This window comes from Diceros bicornis, chromosome X (assembly GCF_020826845.1).
Source record: "Diceros bicornis minor isolate mBicDic1 chromosome X, mDicBic1.mat.cur, whole genome shotgun sequence".
Taxonomy (NCBI): Eukaryota; Metazoa; Chordata; class Mammalia; order Perissodactyla; family Rhinocerotidae; genus Diceros; species Diceros bicornis.
Genome location: NC_080781.1, coordinates 65,320,070 through 65,345,333, shown reverse-complemented (window position 1 = coordinate 65,345,333; position 25,264 = coordinate 65,320,070). Strand labels below are relative to the sequence as shown.

Genomic DNA, 25,264 nt, shown 5'->3' with positions numbered 1-25,264 from the left:
CCACAGCAGCCAAGACAGTGACCTGCATGTGATACGCAGGCAAATACTGTCTACTTGTTGAACAAGGGCCATAAGAGAGGTACCAACAGAATGCTCTGAGGGTTGATGGAGAATGAGGGACAGCTTTGTGAAGGAGGTGACATTTGAGCTGCACCTGGAAGGATGAGGAGGTTTTTCATAGGCAGCAGGCATTGGGGGAGGGCCTTTGTAGGCCTCAGGAAAGAGCAATGGCAAAGATCCTGAGGGGGACAAAGCGTGGTATGATTTGGGATAGCCCAGAGCAGACCAGCATGGCTAGAGAACAGGGCGCAGGAAGAGCTAGGGCTGGAGAGAAAAGTTGCGCACTGAGCAGAGAGGACCTTGAACAAACTAAAGAATTTAGCAATGGACTGTCACTGGGGGTTTTGACCAAGAGGAATGGCACTACCAGGACCAGGCTTCCTGCTGCATCATCCTGCCCTGCCCACCTGGGCCTCCCTCGCCTTGCCAGTACTGGTGGCTTCCTTTTGATTGTTCTGTTTGTATGTGGTTTGGTTTGGAGGTTTTCTGTGGTTTAGTTTGTTTTTTGGCCTTTCCCTTTTCCTTACAGTTTTTCACAGCATATGGTCCTGATTATGTGCTGGAAATCACGCCAAGCTGCCGGCCAGACCGCAATGAGCCCCACCGAGTCCAGCAAATCCTCAACTACATCAAAGGTGAGCACCACCCCTCGAGTCCTGCCCTCCTCATTCCACCCAGCTTGTGGTGGCCCATCCCCGGGGGCTTCCCCAGAGACCGTTTGTCTTTTCATGGCTAATCGTTTCACTGGCTTGGAAGGAAAACTTCTTTTTGGCCTGATAGCTTATAGTTGGAATTCCACACTGGCCACTCTACTTGGGATTGTCATTTGGCCAGCTAATGTCACCTGTTGGGGACAAAAGTTTCAGTTTTAGGCACCTCCAGCGGAAAACCAGTTCTAAAGTATGCCCGGGAACCCCTTTTCTTTTAAAAGGACAACAGTAAAACCCTCTTTAAGATGAGGGAAGTTCAAGTCAATTCAGACTTGGCAATGTGGGGGAGGGGCTCGCAGACATTCTGTTTCCGTGTGATTCCTTGGGCCAGTAGAGCCTTGAGAGATGTAGGCCTACAATGAATAGTCAGGGATTCTGATGACCTGGGAGTAGGTTCCTCAGTCTCACCCAGAGCACTGGAGATGGGGCTGCTGCCCTATCCTTTCCTTTCCAAAGGCTAGCCTACAATTATTCTGGTCTTTGGACAGAGGGAAAATGGCAGTCATCAGGTTATTGCCCTCTTGATCACAATGTCCACTAGCTGTTTGGGGACCTTGCCCTCAGCTTTCCAGTAGACCCCCCCCCCCAACCCCAGCAGCTGCTTGACAACTCAACTCACTTTATCAACCATTTTTTTAAAGTAGTTTTGGCATCCATTTTCCTGTTTAACTGAATTTGTATGTATATGTGCATATTTGTGCGGGGTCCTAATTATTTGTAGAGTTAAGAGGCCAAGGGTATTATCATATTGCCCATCCTGGAGAATGAAATCCCTGTGTTTATTCATATAATGACCAAGATCACACCAGTTCTCCTCCTTTGACTCTTTCATTGGAATAGAATCCAGCATGAAAGGGAGGCCTGTTCTGTGCTAGAGTTACTCTGAGGGAACTCACTGTGTCCTGGGGGTCTTTGCCGAGGGTTATATTAAGGCCCTATCCTCTCATAGAGCCCACTCTATGACAACAGCCAAGTCCATGGGCAAAGACTCCACATCCCAGGCTCCTTTGACCAGAGAAAATTTTCTAAGCTTGTAAGTCATACACCCATAAGGTTATTCTCACAGCAATGCTTATTGCCCTTCTAAGGTGTCCTATAGCCCTCAGCCTTCCCTATTGTTTCAGCCTGACCCTATTGTTTCAAGCCGTCTCCCCCTGGCCTCTCAATGTCTAAGATCCTACAAGTCCTCACTTCCTAACCAAATCCTCCTCCCTTGTCCAACCTTTAAGGCCTTTAAAATCCTTCCATTCCTGGCCCTTCTCCAGTCCTTCTCATTGTGCTACAGCCCTGATTAGCACGAGCACTCCCACCCTAGTCTCCTCCTGCCCCTCTCAGACCCAAGACACATTTCCTGTTTTCTTTGGGACTGATCCTGGACCAACTTCCCTTACCCCTCTCCCTTCACCCTTGCCATTTTCCCCCCATCCAGGCTCTAAATCCTGGTAGAGCACAGGCAAAGCAATAGAAACAGAGAAACTAAACAAGCCTCTGCAGCTATTTCTTCACACCTACGCATGTGCAAATACCTATATGCCCTCATGCTTTCCTGCACACGTGCCCAGACACATATCTCCAGAGAGTGGTGACATCTTGCTTTTGAGGAAATGGAAATGACAAGCGAGAGAAGACATAAGGAAAGTAATTCAAAGGGAAGAGAACTAGGTAAGAAACCCAAAAGAGGAATAAATTTTAAAAAGACTTGAGATAAAAGACTAGTTTGAGGGTTGGTGAAAAAATAATAGAAAATCTTAGAGGACATGTAAGTTACATGGAAGTCAAGATTTTTCAAATATCCTAACAGATTAAAGCCATATTCTGATTGTAACACAATGAAATTAAACTGGAAGAAAATGTATGGACCAGGAATTGGGTCCTCAAAAGCGATTGGGCGCATACAAGATGGGAAGACATGGCTTAGCAGCATTCTGCCTGAAAGAGAGTTAGGGATTTGAGTGAACATGGAGCTCAGTGTGAGTCACCAGGGCAAGGTAGCCTCCAGAGAGGGTGATGCAGTATCGATCTCACTTTAAAAGGGCTCTAGATAAATAAGAGCGTGCTCCAGAAGGGCAGTCGGGAGGGGGAGAGGACTGGAGCCCAGGCTCCAAGAGGTCTGGTTGGAGGAGCTGGGACTTTTGGAAAAAAGAAGACCCAGGGGAATGTAGTCTCTACTTCATGTCTCTGAGAGTCTGTCACAGAGCTGAGGATGTAGACAGAGTCTATGTGATCACAGGGCACAGAGCTATGACCCATGGGTCGATATTATAAAAAGGTAGATTTTCATTCAACAGAAGGAAGAATTTTCTAACAATTAGAGCTGTCCAAAGTGGAATAGGCTGCCCAGAAGGGAATGAGGTCTCTGTCACTGGAGACATAAAAGTAGAGGCTAGACAGTCACTTAGCTGTCATATCGTAGAGGAGCTTCTGCATTGGAAGAGGGTGATTGTACTAAATTATTGTTAAGGTTCCTTCCAACTCTAAGATTCTAGGATGCTGTACATTAAACTGAGAAAATAGAGAAACAAGAAAAAGAATATGATGAGAGTGCAGGGCATGGTAGATGAGTCACAGTTGTCGGATGGTGGGGGGAGGTAATGCTGTGTATGGGAAGGAATTGAGGAGAAGAAAAGAAACTAAGTGGCTGACAGTGGGTGGGGAGGAGCCAGAGAGGGTGCACAGCAAGTAGAGTGGCTATAGAATACTAGGAATGCTCAGATTTTCCATTTAGCCATTCCTTTCATATTGACAAAGTCTTGTGTTCTAGCCATGCAAATGAGCAGAGCACACAAGTCCAGAACCAAAAAGAAATTCAGCCAACCCTAGAAGAAGCGAGGGTAGAAAGAAGTCCGAATGTTGCTAAAAATGGCCAGGCTAACCTGCTATACTGAGACTTGTGCCCCTCCAGCCTGGTGACGCATGCTGCCATCAGATACTGCGTTGCCATGACAATGGTCAGTGTGGAAAGGCTGCTGAATTTTCTGCATTCTGAAAGATTTTCCTGAACCTGCCTACAAGACTGCCATTTGTTCTTGCATGTAAAACCTCCGTGAAGCTGGCCAATTCTCGCTGTGGCTGCATCCCCCACCCCACCCCAATTCAAAACAGAGTAGGGGGGCACAAATTGATTTGGGGAGGTGTGGTGGCAGTGAGAGAGTGGATGGGTTAAGCTCCAGTCTGTGGGAGGGAGTTTAGGCAGCACATTCAGCCTTTGAGCTTGCGGGTTTTTTTCTTTCTTGCCACATCCCTTAGAAGCACAAAAGATGGGATTTGTAACCTATTGGAGATCAAACCTGAGGAACTTCACCTTACAGAGATGCATTTCTCATGCCACAGGATGACTGGAGGGACAGGCAAATTTAGACCTTACCTTATCCCATCTTTACTGCCCATTAGTCTTTCCAAGAGGGAAAAAAGACAACAATAAAACCATGGAGAGTCAACTCAAGCTATTAGCTTTATACAGAGAAAAGCTATGTTTTGCTCCCACAAGTTGCTCTTCTCATGCCAATGAATCTTGAAGATATGTGTCATTGTTCACGAGGAAGTGTGACTTAGAGAGTGGATCACTGAGCCTAGTTCACGACCACTACTGTAAAATCATCCTCGCACCATCTTCATGTCCTCAAATTTGTTTGCCTTTCCTCTGGTTGACATATTCCAGGGGAGTTGGCTCAAAGTGAACCTTCTAGAGCTGGAACAGTGCTGATGTGATCATTCCCCAGAGGCAGCTAGCTCCCCAAGCCTGGCTAGCTCTGCATGGAGAAACAGGGGTAGAGGTTTTCTAGTCCCTGGTACTGATGCCATTGGAATTAAGTAAAGGTCCCTAGGGGACCCGCAGCCCAGGCCCAAGCTTCTGTGGGTGGGGGTGAGTTGTGCATATGTGAGTATGTGTTGGAGTTGTAACTGGAGGTTTCTGCACCTGCTCTGAGTTCCCAGACTGTAACCCAAATTTGTCTGGGATAGAAAAGAAAATGAATGGGGCCAGGAGGTAAAGAGAAGGAGGAGGAGGGGTGGAGGACACAAGAGGCAAGAGAAGGCCTTGTGCACATCTACACTTTCTGACCCTTAATGAAGGAGGCTTAGTATGGCAGCCTCTGCAGTGCAGGGTTGAGGAGATGGGCCAGTAAACTGATGTGGGTGTGGGGAGAGACCACACAGGTGAATTAATAAGAATAATAGCTACTATTTATTTTACAGATGAGGCTCAGAGAGGATAAGTGACTTGGCCAAGGTCACCTTTATTCATTCATTCAGCAAGTAATTACTAAGCACCTACTGTGTGCCACACACTGTGCTAATAGGTGGTGGAGTTGACGTTTAAACCCAGGTCTGTCTGAACTGGGGCTTTCGAGTCAGGCTGTTTGGCCTTTCCGGTGCCCTTCCTCTCTTTGCAGTGTTGCCCTGTCAAGTCTATTCATCATCCTCCATCTGCTTTTTCCAATTGCCCCTAGTAAACCCTTCCCACCCTGCACTGCACACCCAGCTCTTCTGTGTGGCTGATCCAAAGCACCTGAAATCCGATGTTTCCTGGGAAATGGGAGGAAGACAGCCATGGGCGATACTTGAAATTCTGGCCCCTGACCTAGGCCTTTTAGTTCTCCTTAATCCCCACCCCTGCCACACCCTTATCACCCCACCATGCTGTGATTAAAGCTTCTAGCTCCATTCTGAGCTGAGAAGTGAAAAAGGAGGACAGAAGGTGGAAGAAGCCAACTCACTCAGCTCCTGCTGCCTGAAGTGTTCTGTGATCACCAGCCCCAGTCTGCTATTTACAGCTCCACAGCCCCAAGCTGAGACCATTTGCACATCTACTGGTAATATTCTCAGGAGAACCCTGGTGTTGGGTGCAAGCATCACCTCCTCTGGCAGCCTGAAGTCTGGGATTGACATTCTTCTAGGGACTAGCAATTGGGGTGTCAGGTCTGGGCATGTCCAAGGCCTGCTGGAGCCCCAAGCTTGAAGCGGTGCTCCTGCCTGGGTGGGACTCTGCACCATGGAAACTCAGCTTACCTCCACACCTTCTCTTGCTTCCTGAGAAGCCATAAGGATAAATTGAAAGGCAGGGTTGGTCCCAAGACAGATTGACCATTTGCTTTAGGGCTTCTTGGGAGGACTTTGGAGCCTCTCTTTCTTACTTCACTGAAGAGTGTAAGAATTGGAAAGGTGGTTGTTGTTGTTGTTAAACAGAAAAAGGTAAGTTATAAAGATATCATGCTAAAAATTTTATAAATTCTAAAATAAAAATGGAGGCTGCTCCCCAAAGTTACAGTAACTTAGGCAGTGGTTTTAACAAACCACTTGGCAGATGACTTATGAAGACTTGAAATATCTACCTAAATCTGAGAGGTGGGAACTACCATTATTGAAAACCTACTATGCAACACCATGTGCTGGATTCCTTACATACATGATCTCATTTAATCCTCACAATTACTATATGAGGTAGGAAACTGGTGCCCGAAGAGTTAGTGTAACAGCCTGTAGTCATGTAACAAGTAAGTGGTGACCTCAGGGTTTGAATCCAGGCCTGGTGCCCCTCCTCTCCTTAACAGTATTGCTCAGTCAAGTCTACTCATCATCCCCTGTCTGCTTTTTCCAATTGCCCCTAGTAAACCCTTCCCACCCTGCAATATCTCCCAAAGTGAGATTCTCAACCAGGTTAATTTTAAGAAGTATTATTGTGTCTCCACTTGAAAGCCCAGCTAAGTCAATCAATTTTTTGGAACCTCCCATGTGCTTGGTGCCATGGGAGATATAAGAGAAGTTTAAGATGTGGTCCCTGCTTCTGATAAACAGCTGAGAAGTCTAGGTGAGGAGACAAAACTAACCCCCTTAGACACGTCAGGATATAATAAGGGCTGATGCTATGCAGAAGAAGCAGGAGAATAAGACTTTAGGGTGACTGCTTTCAGAAGGCTGAGAGGATTTGAATAAGTAGGAATGGAGAAGTGCTCATAAGCAAGGGCAACTCAGATGGGAGAGGGGCCAGGGGCAGATTGCAGGTTCCCTTGAATTTCAGGCTGAGTAGTCCATATCGGATACAATATAGTGGGAGTCATTCTAGGTTCTGGAATTAGAACATGATATGATGCAGTGATATTTGGATGGATCATGGTGTTATTGCAAGAGTGAGCCTGCAAGGGCCTGGACTAGAGCAGTGGTGGTAGGATACTCCCTCTCCTATTCCTCCTGAAGGCTGAGAGCTGTTAGGAAGAGAGTATCAACAGCACTTGGACGTAGGTCATTTATAGAGGATCAAGGAGAGAGGAAGAAGTAAAGATGACCCTGAGGTTTCCAGCCTGGATACCAACCGGGATGGGGAGCCATTGGGGGGGGGGTGGGAACAGTTTTATAGAAACATATACTTTATGTGTTCTGTTTTCATATGTTGAATTTGAGGTATGATATGATATCTCAGTACATCTACATGGAAGAATTTGTTGCAGTCAATTAAAAAGAAATTTTTAAAGATAATTTGATGACGTGAGAATATGCTCATGATAACAATGTTAAGTGATAAAAACAAGATACAAAATTATTTAATACCATATAATCTCAATTTTGTAAATATACGTGTGTGTAAATATATGTGTGTGTGTGGGTATGCACAGAAAAACACTAGAAGGAAATACACCAAAAATGCTAACAATAGTTATCTTTGGTGGTAGGATTGGAATTATGGGTAATTTTTTATTTCTTCTTTATTCTTTTTCTATATTTTTCAACATTTCTACCATGAATGTGTATTGCTTTTATAGCCAGAAAAAAGTAATACATGTTTGGGTTTTTTTTAAGAAGACAATAATCTTATATCAGACCTTATGTCCAGATTTTTGGTTTATGGAATCTGGTCACTGCACCTGCACACAGCTGGAAAAATAAGGGACTGAAGAGTGAGTATTTTAAATGTCTCAGGTACTGTTTCCTTTCTTAGGTGCTCTAGTAACTCTAGAGTGCTTCCATTTGTCTTGAAAAGCAGATCCTCCCCTGACTAACGATGTAAAGCCTCTCCTGTCTAGTAGAAGGGCAGAAAGGTCCTCCCTATGACCACCTCCCTTTCCAAAATTCTCATTCCCTCCATCCAAGGCAACTGTCTCAGTCTCAGTCTTTCTGGGTTTTCTCTTCTGCTCCATTAATCTGTGTATATGTTCTTCCTCACAGTCTTGATTACTGTAGCTATATAATAAACCTTAAAGTCAGAGAAAGTGATTCCTCTTACTTTCTTCTTTTTCAAAATTGATTTGCTATGCTAGTTTCTTTGCATTTACATATAAGCTTTAGAATAGTCTTGTCTATATCTACAAAAAATCTCGATGTGATTTTGTTAGGAATTGTGTTAAACCTGTATATCAATTTGAGGAGAACTGACATCTTTATTATGCTGAGTCTTCTAATCCATGAACATGGTATGCCTTTCCATTTATTTAGATATTCTTTTATTTCCTTCATCAACATTTTATAATTTTCAGCATGCAGATCCTGAACAGGTTTCATACCTAAGTTTTTCTTTTTTTGAGTTATTGTATTTTTCATTTTAGTTTCCATGTGTTCATTGCTAGTATATAGAAATACAATTGTTATATATTGCGCTTATATCCTGTGACCTTGCTGAACTAGTTTATTAGTTCTAGGTGTTTTCTTGTAGATTCCTTAGGATCTCCTCCATAAATCACCATTCATCTGCAAATAGAGACAGTTTTATTTCTTTCCAATCTGTATGTTTTTTTGTTTCCTTTTCTTGCCTCATTGCACTGGCTTAGACTTCCAGTATTATGTTAAATAAGAGTGGTGAGAGCAGACATCCTTGCCTCGTTCCAAAACAGAGGGAAAACATTCAGTCTTTCACCATTAAGTATGATGTTAGCTATAGGTTTTTATAGATTTTCCTTATCAAATTGAGGCAGTACCTCTCCATATTCCTAGTTTTCTGAGAGTTTTTTTCATAAATGGGTGTTGAATTTTGTTAAATGCTGTTTCTGCATCAGTTGATACTAATACTGATATATATGTAGTTTTTCTTTAGCCTTTTAGTATGGTAGGTTACATTGATTGATTTTCAAATATTGAACCACCTTTATATACCTGGAATAAACCCCACTTGGTCATGGTGTATAATTTTTATATATATTGCTGAATTCTATTTGCTAATATTTTGTTGAGGATTTTGCATCTATATTCATGAGGGATATTAGTCTGTAGTTTCATTTTTTGTACTGTCATCATCTGCTTTCAGTATCAGGACAAGGACTGGCCTTGTAAAATGAGTTCAGAAGTGTTCCCTCCTCTTCTGTTTTCTGCAAGAGATAGTGTAGAATTGGTGTTAATTCTCCTTCTTAGTAGAATTCTCCAGTAAGACCATCTGGGCCTGGAGATGTCTTTTTCAGGAGATTTTTTTCATTTCTACTTTGATACCATTGTGGTCAGAAAACATGCTCTGTATAATTTCAATTCTTCTCAATTTGTTGAGCTTTGTTTTATGGTCTAGTATATGGTCTATCTTAGTGTATGTTCTGTGAGTACTTGCTGTTATTTGATGGAGTGTTCTATTGACATCAATTAGATCCTATTGATTGATAACATTATTGAGTACTATATCCTTGCTCATTTTCTGTCTGGTTGTTCTATTACCAATTGCTGAGAGAGGGATGTTGAAGTCTCCAATTCTAATTGTGGATCTATCAATTTCTCCTTGTAGCTCTATCAGTTTTTGCTTCATGTATTCTAAAGCTCTGTTGTTTGGTGCATACACATTTAGGATTGCTATAACTTCTTAGTAGATTGGCCCTTTTAGGATTATGTGACATCCCTCTCTGTCCCTGGTAATTTTCTTTGCTCTGAAATCTACTTTATCTGATATCATAATAGCCACTCCTACTTTCTTTTGATTAATATTTGCATGGCATATATTATTCTATCCTTTTACTTGCAACCTACTTACATCATATTTGAAGTGAGTTTCTTATAGACAGCATATAGTTGGGTCATTTTTTTAGCCACTCTGCCAATCTTTGTCTTTTAATTGGTGTATTTAGATCATTTACATTCAATATAATTTTGATATGGTAGAGATTAAATCTGCCATTTTATTTGTTGTTTTCTCTTTTTTCCTTCTGTTCTTTGTTTCTCTGTTTTCTTCTTCCTCCTTTACTGCCGGTGACTTATACCTTTGTTCAAATTCCCTTTTGATTCATCTGTAGTGGTTTTGATTGTATCTCTTTGTATAGGCTTTTTAGTGGTTGCTCTGGATATATATTATATTATACATATCACAGTCTACTGGTGTCAACATTTTATCAGTTTGAGTGAAGTGTAGAAATCTTACCTACTTTTAAGTCCCTTTCCACTCCACCATTTATAATTGTCTTAAATATTTCCTCTACATATATTTAGAACTACATCAGACAGTGTTATAATTTTTGCTTCAATAATCAAACATAATTTAGAAAACTCCAGAGAATAAAAATCTATTCTATTCATATTTTTACTCTTTTCATTGTTCTTTCTTCCTTCCTATGTTCCAATATTCCTTCTTCTATCCTTTCTTTTCCATTTAAAAAACTTCCTTTAGCTATTCTTCTAGGGTAGGTCTGGTGGCAACAAATTCTGTTTTCCTTCCTCTGAGAATATCTTTATTTCTCCTTCATTCCTGAAGGATATTTTCACTTGATACAGAATTCTGGATTGGCAGTTATTTTCTTTCAGCACCTGAAAAATGTTGTACCACCTCCTTCTGGCCTCCATGGTGTTTGATGAGAAAACCACTGTCATTTGAATCATCTTTCCCTTATAGGTAAGGCTTTGTTTCTGTTTTGCTGCTTTCCAGATTTTCTTTTTCTTTAGTTTTCAGAAATTTGATGATGATGAGGCTTGGTGTGGATTTCTTCAGGTTTATCTGGTTTAGAGTTCAGACACCTTCTTGAATCTGTAGGTTTATGTCTTTTGCCAAATTTGAGAAATTTTTAGCCATTATTTCTTCAAATACTTTTTCAGTCCCACCCCCTTTCTCCTCTCCCTCTGGGACTTTGGTGACATGAATGTTAGATCTTTTATCATAGTCCCATGTGGTCCCTGAGGTTCTGCTCATTTTTTCAGACTAATTTTTTTTTGTTTAAATTGGGTAATTTCTATTGTTCTGTATTCCAGTTTACTGACTCTTCCTCTGCCCCCTCCATTCTACTGTTGAGCCCATCTGTTGAGTTTTTTATTTCACTTACTGTATTTTTCAGTTCTAAAATTTCCATTTAGTTTTTCTTTATTTCTTCTGTTTCTTTTTTTTTTTTGCAAGGGAAGATTCGCCCTGGGCTAACATCTGTTGCCAATCTTCCTCTTTATTTTTCCTCCCTGATTTCTTCTGTTTCTTTACTGAGACTTTATTTTTTCATTTGTTTCAAGCATTTTCACAATTTCTCATTAAAGTATTTTTATGATGACTACTTTAAACCCCTTGCCAGATATTTCCAACATCTGTGTCATCTCTAGTTGGCATCTGTTGATTGTCTTTTTCTTATTCAAGTTGCGAGTTTCCTGTGCTTGGTATGAGTGATTTTCTATTGTATCCTGAACACTTTAGATACTGTTATGAAACGCTGCATCTTATTTAAATCTTCTGCTTTAGTAGGCTTCCTCTGACACTATGCTGGCAAGGGAGGGGGACACCACCCCATTACCTCCAGGTGAAGGTAAAAGTCTACATTCCCCACTCAGCTGCCATTGACAGCCTGTGTGGAAGAGGGGAACCTCATTACTGCTGGGCAGGCATGGAAATTCAGGTTCCCTACTAGACCTTCACTGATACCACCCTGGCCAGGAACAGGAGTGGCACCTTGTTACTGCTCCCCATGTGGCCTCTTCCAACACAGTGGTGGGTGGGCCTCCTTACCATTGAGCAGGGATGAAAGTCCTAGCTTCCTACTCTGCCTTCTCTGATGCTACCTTGGTGGGGTGGAAGGGGGTCCTGGTTACTGCTGGGCTAAATTTTTATTTTCATGTTTCATTGATTCAGCAAGCATGTATTTGGTGTTAATATGTGCCAGGCACTATTCTAGGCACTGGCGATAGAGATGTAAATAGGACAGGTAAAGGCCTTGCCCATCATAGAGCTTACATTCTAGTGGGGAAGATAGACAATAAGCAAATAAATAAATATTTAATGTTAGTTACTGATAAATTCGGTGGGGGTGCTGTTTTAGATAGGATGGTCAGTAAAGGCCTCCCTAAGGAAGTGACATTTGGAAATAGAGCTTAATGAAGTAAGGGAAGGAGTTTTGCAAAAATTGGGGTGAAGAACATTCTAGAAGAAGGGAAGAGCAGAATCAAAGACCCCGAGACAAAAATGGATTTGGGGTGTTTAATGTATATGTTTTAATGTGTATTAGAAAAAATTATAACTATCACATCAAACTCTTTGATTTCATAGATATCATTGCTTAGCATGAGGTTAAGTTAAGGAAAAAAAGAGTCTGTGTAAGAGAGGTTTCCACATAAGTGGTATGTGAATATGGTGAAAATCTAGACAGTACTGAAGTTTGGGAAGCAAATCTGTCTCTGAGGTAGATAATGTTATTAGCCTCATTTAACAGATGAGAGAACTGAGGCTTAGGGAGATTGATTAGCTTGTACAAGATCACACAGCAAGCACCATGTATGACTAGGCAAGAGAAACAATAGAAAAAATAAACAAATGGGACTACATCAAACTAAAAAGCTTTTGCACAGCAAAGGAAACCATCAACAAAACGAAAAGACAACTTTACAATTGGAAGAAGATATTTGCAAACCATACATCTGATAAGGGGTTAATCTCCAAACTATATAAAGAACTCATGCATCTCAACAACAAAAAATCTAACAACCTAATTAAAAAATGGGCAAAAGACCTGAACAGACATTTCTCCAAAGAAGATATACAGATGGCCAACAGGCACATGAAAAGATGTTCAACATCATTAACTATCAGGGAAACGCAAATCAAAACTACAATGAGATATCACCTCACACCTGTCAGAATGGCTATAATTAACAAGACAGGAAACAACAAGTGTTGGAGAGGATGTGGAGGGAAGGGAACTCTCATACACTGCTGGTGGGAGTGCAAACTGGTGCAGCCACTATGGAAAACAGTATGGAGATTCCTCAAAAAATTAAGGATAGAACTACCATACGATCCAGCTATTCCACTGCTGGGTATTTATGCAAAGAATGTGGAAATACCAATGTATAAAGATGCATGCACCCCTGTGTTCATTGCAGCATTATTCACAATAGCCAAGACTTGGAAGCAACCTAAGTGCCCATCAAGGGATGAATGGATAAAGAAGATGTGGTATACATACACAAAGGAATACTACTCAGCCATAAGAAATGATGAAATCCAGCCATTTGTGACAACATGGATGGTCATTGAGGGTATTATGCAAAGTGAAATAAGTCAGAGGGAGAAGGTCATATACCGTATGATGTCACTCTTTAAGTAATAGATAATGACAACAACAAACACATAGAGACAGAGATTGGACTGGTGGTTACCAGAGGGGAAGGGGGGAGGGAGGAGGGCGAAAGGGATGATTAGGCACATGTATGTTGTGATGGATTGTAATTAGTATTTGGGTGGTGAACATGAGAACATGATGTAATCCATGCGGAAATAGAAGTATAATGATGTACACCTGAAATTTATACAATGTTATAAACCAGTGTTACCGCAATAAACGAAAAAATAAAAGATCACACAGCAAACAAGTGAGGGAGCTGGGATTCCACGTGAGAAACTGAATATCATACCCACAGTTTAGAAGAGGAAGTACGGAATTTTCCTTCTGCCTGGTGGAGCTGCTGGTTGTTGCATACAACAAACCAAGAACTTTTGAAGAACAGTTGGAGGCCTCTAATGTGTTTAATTAAGCATTTTTTTTTCTGTTTGCCCAAAGTACTACATGCCTAAAGCAATTATATCGCTTATTCCCCTCCAGCCTTGAGCTCTAAAATAATCAAGGGCCAAAAGGGAGGTTGGAACTTATTAGAAAAAATAAGGTAAACCACTCAGGGTTCTGGAATGCCTAACTGTTGACAATTCTGTCAGTCGACCCAGAGGCCCTTTAACCAACTGAGATTCAGGTGCTGTCTTTAGCACAGCCGCCAAATCCAGCAGTGCTGAGGGGTGTTTTATGCCAGAGTAAGCAGGTCCAGCCTCCCTGGCCTTGCCACCGAGGGGCAGCCTTTGCAGGATTCTCACCACAAAATTCCAGAGGAAGATCTGCAGACATCCCATCCCATGGACTCCTTTGCTGTACCTGGACAGGGACATCCCCAAGCCATAGTCAGGCCACCAAAGGGCTCTCAGTGTTTTGAGAAAGGAAAGCTTCTTTATAGGCTCCTGGTTTACCTACATCCTTCTGCCTCCTTGCAGTTCCAAGCATATTTTGGAGGGAGATTTCATAAAGATTTCTAAATTGAGTTAGAATTTCAAGTCTATTGTGACATGCAAATTAGCCCTGCTTGCCCGTTGGCAGCAATGCAGCTGAAGTGCCTAGAGACGGGCCATAAAATGAAAACATCAAAGTGATTAAATGTGCCCGAAGAGCATAATTGAGTGCATGAATAAGAGAAAATAAAACAAATTGATTTTCTCCAGTGCCAGAAAAACAGAATAATTGAGAACAAAATAATAGACTTTGAAGTAATCAAAGTGAGGAATGCACCATAGTGACATAGAAACAGCCAGTTGTGGGAGAGATTTATTGTGTTTCTGTTATCATTTTTACAACTTTAATTTCATTAGCTAATAAATACAAATCAATTGAAAAATCAGTCAACCAGAGAGGAGGCAGTCCCAAGCCGAGATTTTTATTCACATCTCTAACACAGGCTGAGGCAGTGATCCTTAATCTATTTTCTTAGGCACACATATCCCCCGTGAACTGGAAAACAAGTGCTGGGAGGCCTCTCTGCTTTGGAGGTGATGAAGTTCTCTTCTGCCAGTCACTTTCCACATATAGGTTTACAGATTCAACTTTCAAAAGGGTCGCTTTTATACCCCGCCAAGGTTTCCAACACATAGAATTGCCTGAGTGCAGCGTCTTGGTTTACAAAGATGATGTTTTCATGGCACTGACCAGCACCTATGGTCTCACACTGGGTCATTCTGAATTCATGTGGTGGTGGCAGTGGCAGCTACGGCAGCAGCAACAGAAGGAGCACCTGCCCCTCTTGCAATACTGCTGAGCATCTGTGGCTCACTGCTTCTATCATCATCCCCCACCCCTGCCACACACATGCACACACACAAGTGACACTGAAATCTAATCTAAAACCAAGAGGGCCAAGCAAGAGTATGCTACCCCTTTGGCTTCCAGCCTAGTGGTCATGATGCTGGGGAGGATCAGGGGAGGGGAGCGAGGCTGGGAGACTCCTCATGCTGAGTGTAGCAGTAGCGCACTGGGGACATCGAGCTATGCTGGGACCAGGTGCTGGAAGATCACAGAGCAAAATGAGACCACTGCAGAACTATTTTTATGGCTCTTCCAAGGAAAGAATCCCTCCACCCCGCTCCTCAGCTGTTCACTGCTGGGCTCCGTGGCCCTTCACTTCAGCATCCGCAGTGATGGGACTCCAATTGCGGTTTTTCCTTTCACAGGCCCTTGAGCTACTCTGGCAGCTGTTGACACTTCCAGATGTTCATGACACACCCTACCTTCAGGGCTCCACAGTTAGAGGCCATGCCTTTGGCTCTAGTAGAGGTCTTTGGGGCCATTGGGACTACAAACCAGGGTGTGCAGGAGGAGTTGGCAGTGCTGAGACGGGCACCACTTGCTGGCTCAATCAGGATGGCATGGTTAATAGATTGTGCCTGCCAGGTAATTGGAGAATTTATCTTCCAGGAAGCACATAGAAGCTGAAAGGAGTCTCTCTGACCTTCTGGTGGCATCCAAGGCCTAATCATGATGTACCTTGAGGTGAATAGGGAATGTTAGCATTTAGCTCCTTTGTGCAAGAGAGCAAGAGTTTGTCTCCAGGTCAGGCCTAAAATCCCAGCTTCCATTTCCCACTAGTGTTTGGGTGGAGCAAAATGGAGGAAATGGCTTTCACAACTCTAAAGCATTATACAGATGTAAGGCTGTATTATTCTTCCTACTGCTGCTATTCCCATTATCCTGGATTTCCCAGCCCAGAATTTTTGTCTGAAAAAGAAATGTGGAGAAATCGTATGGACCAAAGAACCTGGTGACTCCAAAACGGCTGGGAGACGTGGCCCAGCCCAGCGGATAGACCACTCCAGGCCGAGCTCCGCAGACTGGCTGGCTGGCTGGCAGGCAAGCAGCCCACTCCTGTGATGTCACCTCTACAGTTACTTGTGCCTATCCCTCCACATGGAGCCAGCAGATTTAGGCACAGGAGGGGAGAAAAAATGAATCATAGGCTATTTTAGAAATTGCTTCGATTCCATTTGAGACTGCAGTAGTCTCTTGCAAACTAAGACCAGAGCACCCTAACCATCAGGGTAACAGCCTTTAAATGCTGATATCCTGTAAATGCAGAAGCCTGGTGGGATTAAACCACAGCCTCAGGTTCTAATTCAGGTCAGAGGCAGATAAGTGGTAATTGGTGGTTATACTTAATTGTCATTGAAAGGCTTCCTGATGACAGGAGGGATCTACATTCCAAGGTAAGCAATACAGTTGACAATTAAGAGCTAAAAGTTAAATCAGCCATCCATATCAGCACATGTCCAAGGCTTCATAGAAATTCTTTGTTCTGCCATTGTTCCCAGGTAGAAAGACCCTCAAGCCTGGTCTTGATGGGGCAGCACCTGGGAAACTTACTCTAGCCTTAAATCACACTAGATGGGCCTCCTCCCCATCTTAAAGTCATTCAGAGGCTCCTATAGCCTCTAGGATAAGACCGTGGTTTTAGGCCCTTGATGATCTGGCCTCTGGCCATCCCTCCAGCCTCTTTGCCCCACCTCTCTGACCCTCATCCTGTACTCTGGCCACAAAAACTTTGCAGTTGACGTTATACATCCTACTCTGTTCCGGCTGCCTGGAACATTCTCTCCCCCTTTGCCCTTCAAGATGCCACCTCCTGTGAAGCCTTCCATGCCCTCTCTTTGTATGCTCTCAGCAGTCTGTACAGACTGGTATTTATTGCCTTGTTGCTATGAACTGTGATGTGTTTGTCTCCATATATGCCTTCCTCATCAGATTGAGAGATCCTTGAAGGCAAGAACTGTGTCTTGTTCTCCTCTGTGATCCCAGCACCCAGCACAGGGCCTACCCCATTGTCAACTTCAGGAAAGGCTTGTGAAATGAATGGACAGAGACGCGGACCAGATTGGGCTGAGGGAGCTGGATGGTGGGAGAGAGAGTGTGCAACATCCAAGATTCTCAGATACCAGAGGCTGGTGGCAGCAGAGCAGCCCGGACACCAGCTGCCCAAGAGCAATCCCTACTATGACTTTTCCCAAAATGTGCTTCATGTACCTATGTATGAGAGACAATTTGAAGTGACACAAAGACATAAAGTGATTTGATATAAAAAAAAGTATTGTTACTATTAATACAGATGTTAAGTAGATATGACAACATTCCTTAAAAGAGTACTCATATGATGGAAATTTTGGAAACCATTTTCAACAGTCCTAAATTCACTTTTCTGTTCCTCTGTGGTGCCTCTCAGCCTCCAAGCGTTCTGGGGTCAACCCCAGCATTCCTCCAAACTGCTATGATGCTGTCTTCAGAACTCATTTGCCACCTAGCCTGGTGGCAGGGATGCACCTTTTGTAAGTGTATGTTGGCACCTCAACCACGTCTATAAGGGCCTTAAGATCAATGACCGTGCTCTAAGCCTCTGTGAACTGAATGGGAAAATGCTTTATCAGCTGCCCTGTAGTTCCACAGATGTTCATGCCTCCCATGAATATTTATTGAGGACCTATTATGTGCCAGGCCTTGTGGAGAGTGCTAACAATAGAGTGATGACCAAGACAGACCAGGTCCCTGCCTCACAGAGCTTGTGAGGGGAGATGGACAACAAACAAATAGACACACACGATGTTCTCAGTGTGCTCAGTGCACGGAGGAAAATAAAACAGGAGGGTGTGGTGGAAAATGAGTGACTGGGGGGTGGCCACTTAGATTGGGTGGTCATAAGCCCTCTCAGAGGTGACTTTTGAATTGAGACCTTAATGATGAGAAGAGTCATGGGAATATCCAGGGACAGAGCATTCCAGGTGGAAGTAATAGCAAGTACGAAGAAGGTGGAAGCCCGAAGAGGGAAAAATGACTTGTGTGTTCCAGCAAAACAAAGAAGCCCCATGTGGCTAAAACAGAGTGAACAAGGAGGGTAGTGTTAGGAGACAGGAGACAAGGGCCAGACCCTGCAGGGCTTCGTAGCTAAGTAGTTTGTATTTTATTCTAGGTGTGACTGGAAGACATAGAGGGTTTTGAGCATAGGAGTGATGTGGTCTGACCTAAGTTTTAACAAAATACTCTGGCTATTATATAGAGAATAGGTTGTAGGGGACGAGGATGGAAGCAAGGAGACCAATTTTGAGGCTATTAGCGTCATCCATGCAAGGGGTGACAGTGGTTTGCAGTAAAGTTATAGCAATGATGGATGGAGGGCAGTGGGTGGATTTGGAATATATTGTGGGAGTAGAATTGATAAGACTTACTAATGGATTGAAAGGGAGGTTGTAAATGAAGGAGGAAATTCGGATGACCCCTAGTCAATGTCATGAAGGAAAAAAAAGCACAAGGGAACTGTTCTATATCTGCACTGTCCAGGACAGTCACCGCTAGCCACATGTGGCCATTTACATTTAAGTTAATTAAAATTAAATAAAATTTAAAATTCAGTTCCTCACTTACCCTAGGCGCATTTCAAGTACTCAATAGCCACATGTAATTAGTGCCTACCCTATTGGGTAACATAGATATAGAACATCTCCATCATCCCAGAAAGTTCTACTGGACAATGCTGCTCTACATTAGAAAGACTAAAGATTACAAGAATAAAAAGACAAGCCACAGACTGGGAAAAATATTTGCAAAACACATATCCAATAAAGGACTGATATCCAAAATATACAAAAAACTCTTAAAACTCAACGATAAGAAAACAAACAAGCCAATTAAAAAACGGGCCAAAGACCTTAACAGACACCTTACCAAAGAAGATATACAGATGGCAAGTAAGTGTATGAAAATATACTCACTGTCATGTCACTAAGGAATTGCCAATTAAAACAATGAGTTACCACTGCATACCTATTAGAATAGCTAAAACCAAAACACTGACAACACCAAAAGTTAGTCAGGATATGGAGCAACAGGAACTCTTGTTCATTGCTGGAGGGAATGCAAAATGGTACAGCCACTTTGGAAGACAGTTTGGCAGTTTCTTCCAAAGCTAAACATAGTTTTAACATACGATCCAGCAATTGTGCTCCTTGCTATTTACTCAAATAAGTTGAAAACTCATGTCCATACAAAAGCGTACACATGAATGTTTATAGCAGCTTTGTTCATAATTGCCAAAATTTAGAAGCAACCAAGATGTCCTTCAGTGGGTGAATGGATAAATAAACTATGGTACATCCAGACAGTGGAATATTTTTAAGTGCTAAAAAGAAATGAGCTATCAAGCTCCAAAAAGATGTGGAGGAAACTTGAATGGGTATTGCTAAGTAAGTAAGCCAGTCTGAAAAGGCTCCATACTGTATGATTCCAACCATATGACATTCTGGAAAAGGCAAAACTATTGAGACAGTGAAAGGATCAGTGGTTGCCAGGGCTTTCGGGGAAGGAAGGGAGGGATGAATAGGTGGAGCACAGGATTTTTAAGGCAGTGAAACTATTCTGTATGATACTGTAATGGTGGACACATAACACTATACACTTGTCAAAACCCATAGAATGTGCAGCACCAAGAGTGAACCCTCATGTAAACTATGGACTTTACTTAATAATAAAGTATCAGTATTCGTGCATCAGCTGTAACAAATGTACCACACCAATGCAAGATATTAATAATAGGGGAAACTGCCTGCTGAGGTGGAAGTGGGGGGTTGGGGGGTACGAGAGCTCTCTGTACTTTCTGCTCAGTTTTTCTTTAAACCTAAAATTGCTCTAAAATAAAATCTATTGATGAAAAAAAGAAAGACTAAAGAGAGTGCTCACCAGCACCTAGTACCTGGCAAAGAACAGACACTCCATAAATGTTTATTGAATAAGTGGATGAACAGATGAGTCAGTCAGTGAATCAATAGAACCCAGGCCTCCTGAGTCCCAATTCAGTCCTCCTTGTACATTAGAGGTAGGGTGATGATATAATTTGTTGTCCAAACCAGGATTTTGAGAGTGAAATGGGGTGCCATGAGGTGTAAGTTAGAACTGTCTCAGAGATAACGCAGAGATCACAAACTGGGAACCCGTGAGCCACATCTTGCCTCCAAAATTGTTTTGTTTAGCCTCACATATCAATGTCCCACACAATATTTTTTAAAAATTTAAATCAGTTGTCTGTGTTTAACAGTGTGGAAACTTTGTATAAAAATGTGAATTTCTGACTTCTCTTGGAAAATGGAAAGATCTAGTCACACCAGGCCCGCATTCCCGTACAGTAGTGAATGGCTGGAGCTGAGTAGCCGCTGACACGTTTGTGAGCATGTACCTTCCTGTTTGTTCACCATTCCCTGTTGTACCTTCTACTCGAGGCCAAGTGTGACTTGCCATTTATCATATCACAGTGTTTTGGTTTTGTTTTCTTTTGTAATAGAGTTAAGAAAAAAGGAAACTATTTCTTATACTCATGTCATGATTCAAAGTAGGAAAAGAAAAAAGAATCAAGAGGGCTCCATATGTCTTGCCTCTCCTACCCCCCACCCCCAACCCCCAGTCTGCTTGACTCACATACAATACATTCTTGGCCTTTATAGGCATTTGAGTTTGCCCCCTCTGGTCTGTACTCTGTCTCCCAGGCCCCAGACCATGCTGGCCTTTAGAATTTTCTCAGGCTGCCGCCCACTGCTAAAAAAGTTAGATGTGAGGGGCAAACAATGGGCATTATTTAAGCTTACATTTTTATTGTTACCCAAACTCAACATTGCTCATCACCAACTTTTGGTGGGAATTATTTCTGTTGTTTTTCTTAATTGCCTCCAAATGTAACTGGAGAGTGAGACAGAGCAGCAGAGAATACAGTACCCACCTTTCCTTTCTGTGAACGTGTGTCGTGGGAACACTTGGACATGGGATTTTGTTCGCCCATTCATTGACTCATTCATTAAGCTCAGGCTATACTTACAGATGGAAAGACTCTAGCTTCACACCAGGATCCCCTGTTGGTTTTCCTCAGCAGAGATGACAACACTAGCAAAGGCCCGCCTGGAGATAGCAAAGTGTGGATGGGCATGTTTAAGCTAAGGTGCCGGACTTCATTCATAGGTAGTCAGGAGCTGCTCAAGTTTTTTTTGGAGCAGGGGAGGCGTGTGATCACAGCTAGCAATTGTGTGGGGGACAGCTCCAGAAGTGGAAGCACCAGTTAAGAGGCTATTGCAGTGACCTGAGTGATGAGAGGAGATGTGACTAAGGTGGAGGCAGTGGAACAGAAAGGAAAGGACAGATTTGAAAGACGTCTTGAGGTCAGGATTGGCAACTCATAAGATGTGGAAGGGACTTGAACTAAGAGATGAAGAATCAAAGATTATCCAGAGATTGTGAGCTTAGGGGCTTAAAACACCAAAAGCATGATCCAAAAAATTAACTTTTGCTTTGCAAGAGTTAAGAGAATGAAAAGACAAGTTACATACTGAGATAAAATATTTGCAAATCATATATCCAACAACAGATTTGTATCTAGAATATATAAAGAACTCTCCGAACTCAACAGTAAAAAGAAATCTAATTAGCAAAAGACATGAAGAGGATATACAGACAGCAAATAAGCACATGAAAAGATGTTCAACATCATTAGCCATTAGGAAAATGCAAATTGAGACCACAAGGAGGGATCCCTACACACTCATTAGAATGGCCAAAATAAAAAGCTAGTGACACCATCAAATGCTGATAAGAATGCTGAGAAACTGGATCCCTCATGCATTGCTGGTGGGAATACAAAATGGTATGGCCACTCTGGAAAACAGTTTGGCAGTTTCATCTAAAACTAAACATGCAACTACCATATGACCCAGCAATTGCGATCTCGGACATTTATCCCAGAGAAATGAAAACTATGTGCACATAAAAACTTGTACATGAATGTTCATAGCAGCTTTATGTGTAATAGCCAAAAACTGGCAGCAACCCAGATGTCCTTCAACAGGTGAATGGTTAAACAAACTGTGCTATGTCCATACCAAGGAACACTACTCTGCAATAAACAGGAAAAAACTTAATGCACGCTACAACTTGGATGGATCTTAGGGCAGTATGGAGTGAAAAAACTCAATCTCAAGAAGTTATATACTGTATGAGTCCATTTATATCACATTCTCAAAATGACAAAATTGTGGTGCTGGAGACCAGATTAATGGTTGTCAGGGCTTAGGGATGGGGAGGAGAGTTACTGTAACAAGGTAGCATGAGGGGTGGTGATGGAATAGTTCTGTATCTTCTTATGGTGGGGGTTACATGAATCTACACGTGATAAAATTGCATAGAACAATACACTTACACACACAAATGAATGCATGTAAAACTGGTGAAATCTGAAGATGGTCTGTGAATTGTACCAATGTCGATTTTGTGGTTTTGGTATTGAACAATAATTATGTAAGATGATGCCACTTGGAGAAACTTGTTAAGGATATTTCTCAGTACTTCTTGTTTTGTTTTTGTTTTTGTTTTTTTGCAACTTTCTATAAATCTATAATAATTTTAAAATTAAAAAGCTAAGTAACCATGGCCGGCCGGCCCTGTGGCCTAGTGGTTAAGTTCGGCACGCTCCGCTTCGGCGGCCCGGGTTCAGTTCCCAGGCGCGGATTTACACCACTCGGTGGTGGCCATGCTGTGGTGGTGACCCACGTACAAAATAGAGGGAGATTGGCACGGATGTTAGCTCAGGACGAATCTTCCTCAGGAAAAAAAACAAGGAATGAACTATTGATACAGCTAAAATTTGCATGTAACTCAAAGGCATTATGCTGTATGAAAGAAGCCAGTCTTAAAAGGTTATATACTGTTTGATTCCATTTATATGACATTCTCAAAAAGGCAACACTTATAGTGATGGAGGTCGGTGGTTGCCAGGTGGTAAGAGGGGGAGGGGAGGATGTGACTGCAAAAGGATAGCACAGGGGATTTGGGAGGGTAATGGGACTGTTCTGTGTCAGAAATCTATACATGTGTTAAAAAGCATAGAACTGCACATACAAAAAAAGTCGAGTTTATTGTATGTTAATTTAAAAATTAAAAATAAAACTAGATAGGCAAGTGGGTGCTGATTTGTTTTTTCTTTCCTTCTTTCCTTTCTCCATTCATCCATTCAGCCATTTATTGAGCACCTACTGTGTGTGAGGCACTGTGCTAGTCTTTGGAGATCAACCAAAAGTAAGACAGCTCAGGTCCCTGCCTCATGAAGCATTCTTCCTGTTTCAAGGGGGAGGTAGTCAGTAGGGTTTGGAGCCCAGTGTTTCTGCTTGGGGAAGTGGGGCAGGAGAAGGCTGCGGAGGGACCAAGTGAGCAAACTTTCATTCCTAGAGCCCACTGCTGTAGTTCAAGTGACTGCTTTTCCCTCAAAGACTCTTAGGCCTGAGGGCAGGGGAAAGCCCTCAATTCATATTTCACAGGTAGGTACTCACAAGAGAAAATGCTTAGGAAGGCGGTACCCTGCTAATGGGGAAAGAAAGGTTGAGGGTGGGGGAAGATTTAATGCAGTTAGTGAAGTGTGAACTCTGAAAAGTGTTGCCTGAATTTGTGTGTGTGAGAGTGTGTGTGTGTGTTTGTGACTTAAAACAACCATTTGTTTAACTCATGACTGGTGGATCGGCAGTTGGGCTAGGCTCAGCTGGGCAGTTCTTCTGCTGGTTTTGGCTGGTTCACCCAGCACTGCAGTCAGCTGGCTGTCAAAGGCCCCACTCGCATGCCTGGTGAGTGACTGGTGGTTGCTGGGGTAACGGGGACATGTTTTCTCACCATCCAGCAGGCTGGCCTGGGCTTGTTCATATGTTGGGGTCTCAGGGTTCCCAAGAGCAGCAAGACAACAAGCCCCAAAATGCAAAGTGCTTTTTGTGTGTGTGTGTGAGGAAGATCAGCCCTGAGCTAACATCTGCCAATCCTCCTCTTTCTTTCTTTCTTTTTTTTTTTTGCTGAGGAAGACTGGCCTTGGGCTAAATCCACGCCCATCTTCCTCCACTTTATATGGGACACCACCACAGCATGGCTCGACAAGTGGTGCCTCGGTGCACGCCCGGGATCCAGGCCACCACAGCAGAGCACGCGCACCTAACCACTTGCGCCACCAGGCCGGCCCTGCAAGTGCTTTTTTTTTAACAGCTTTCTTGAAGTATAATTCACATATGTTACCTGAATTTGAATTTTGTTTTCTCTCCTGTTTGCAGGGAATCTGAAGCATGTGGTCTAGTTGACAAAAAGAGATCAGGTTTCCAGAGCCGAGGAGCAGTGCCTGTAATGAAGACAGCGTGTTTATGCGAGCAGTGTGTGGAATTTGTGACTGCAGGGGAAATTTGGAAGAAATTACTTCCTGAAAATTTCCAAGGGGCACCAAGTGGCAGCTGGCCTCCTGGGGTGAGGCAGGCAGGCACCCCAGAGGCCTCAGCTAGGCCTAGGGGAAGAGGGAGATTGCCAACATTTAAAGTGTTTATTTTTAAAAAACATACAAATGCCGTTTTTAATCTATGAAAATTATTTTTAAGTGAGTTGGGGAGGGGGGATTTTTATTTTCTTAAAGGAGGTAGACAGAAGCCGGAGGAAAGCATGGAGCTTTGGTCACCAGTTTGTGGGGCAGGGGGATCTGAGAGGCAGGGTTTGGGCCTCACTACCATCCAGGGACAGCCTTGGGGGAGGGGGCCTGGTCAGCAGACTGGGAGGTGGGGAGAAGTCCACCGGTGTTGTTTTTAGGATTATGGATCTATTTTGTTTTTTAGTAAAATCTTTGAAAACCTACCTCTTTGTCCCATTGTCATTGTAACGTGCCACTGACAACACACACAGTTCTGACACATTTCCTCTCATTGAAGTATCAAGAATAACCCTGCTAGGGCCGGCCCCGTGGCTTAGCGGTTAAGTGCACGTGCTCCACTGCTGACGGCCCGGGTTCGGATCCCGGGCGCGCACCGACGCACTGCTTCTCCGGCCATGCTGAGGCCGCGTCCCACGTACAGCAACTAGAAGGATGTGCAGCTATGACATATAACTATCTACTGGGGCTTTGGGGGAAAAAATAAAATAAAATAAAATTATTAAAAAAAAAAAAAAAAGAATAACCCTGCTGCTTCCATGTTCCGCTCTGGCCCAGCCTTGGAGGCTGACTCTGAGTGC

The 25,264-nt window shown here is 42.8% G+C and overlaps 1 protein-coding gene across 3 annotated transcripts in view; it reads left to right on the top strand.

Annotated features, from left to right (window-relative positions):
• The window catches only part of HDAC8 (histone deacetylase 8), a 235,979-nt gene extending 211,090 nt beyond the window's left edge, over nucleotides 1-24,889 (top strand). For 2 of the 3 annotated variants that reach the window (XM_058536184.1, XM_058536185.1), the window contains 2 exons: nucleotides 590-695; nucleotides 24,325-24,889. In XM_058536184.1, the coding sequence (XP_058392167.1) occupies nucleotides 590-695; nucleotides 24,325-24,333 (115 nt within the window). In that variant the 3' untranslated portion in view covers nucleotides 24,334-24,889. Of the gene's footprint in view, nucleotides 1-589; nucleotides 696-17,017; nucleotides 17,087-24,324 lie in introns of those variants that run through there. The other variant, XM_058536183.1, reaches the window with a different exon arrangement.
• The last annotated feature ends 375 nt before the right edge of the window (nucleotides 24,890-25,264 follow it).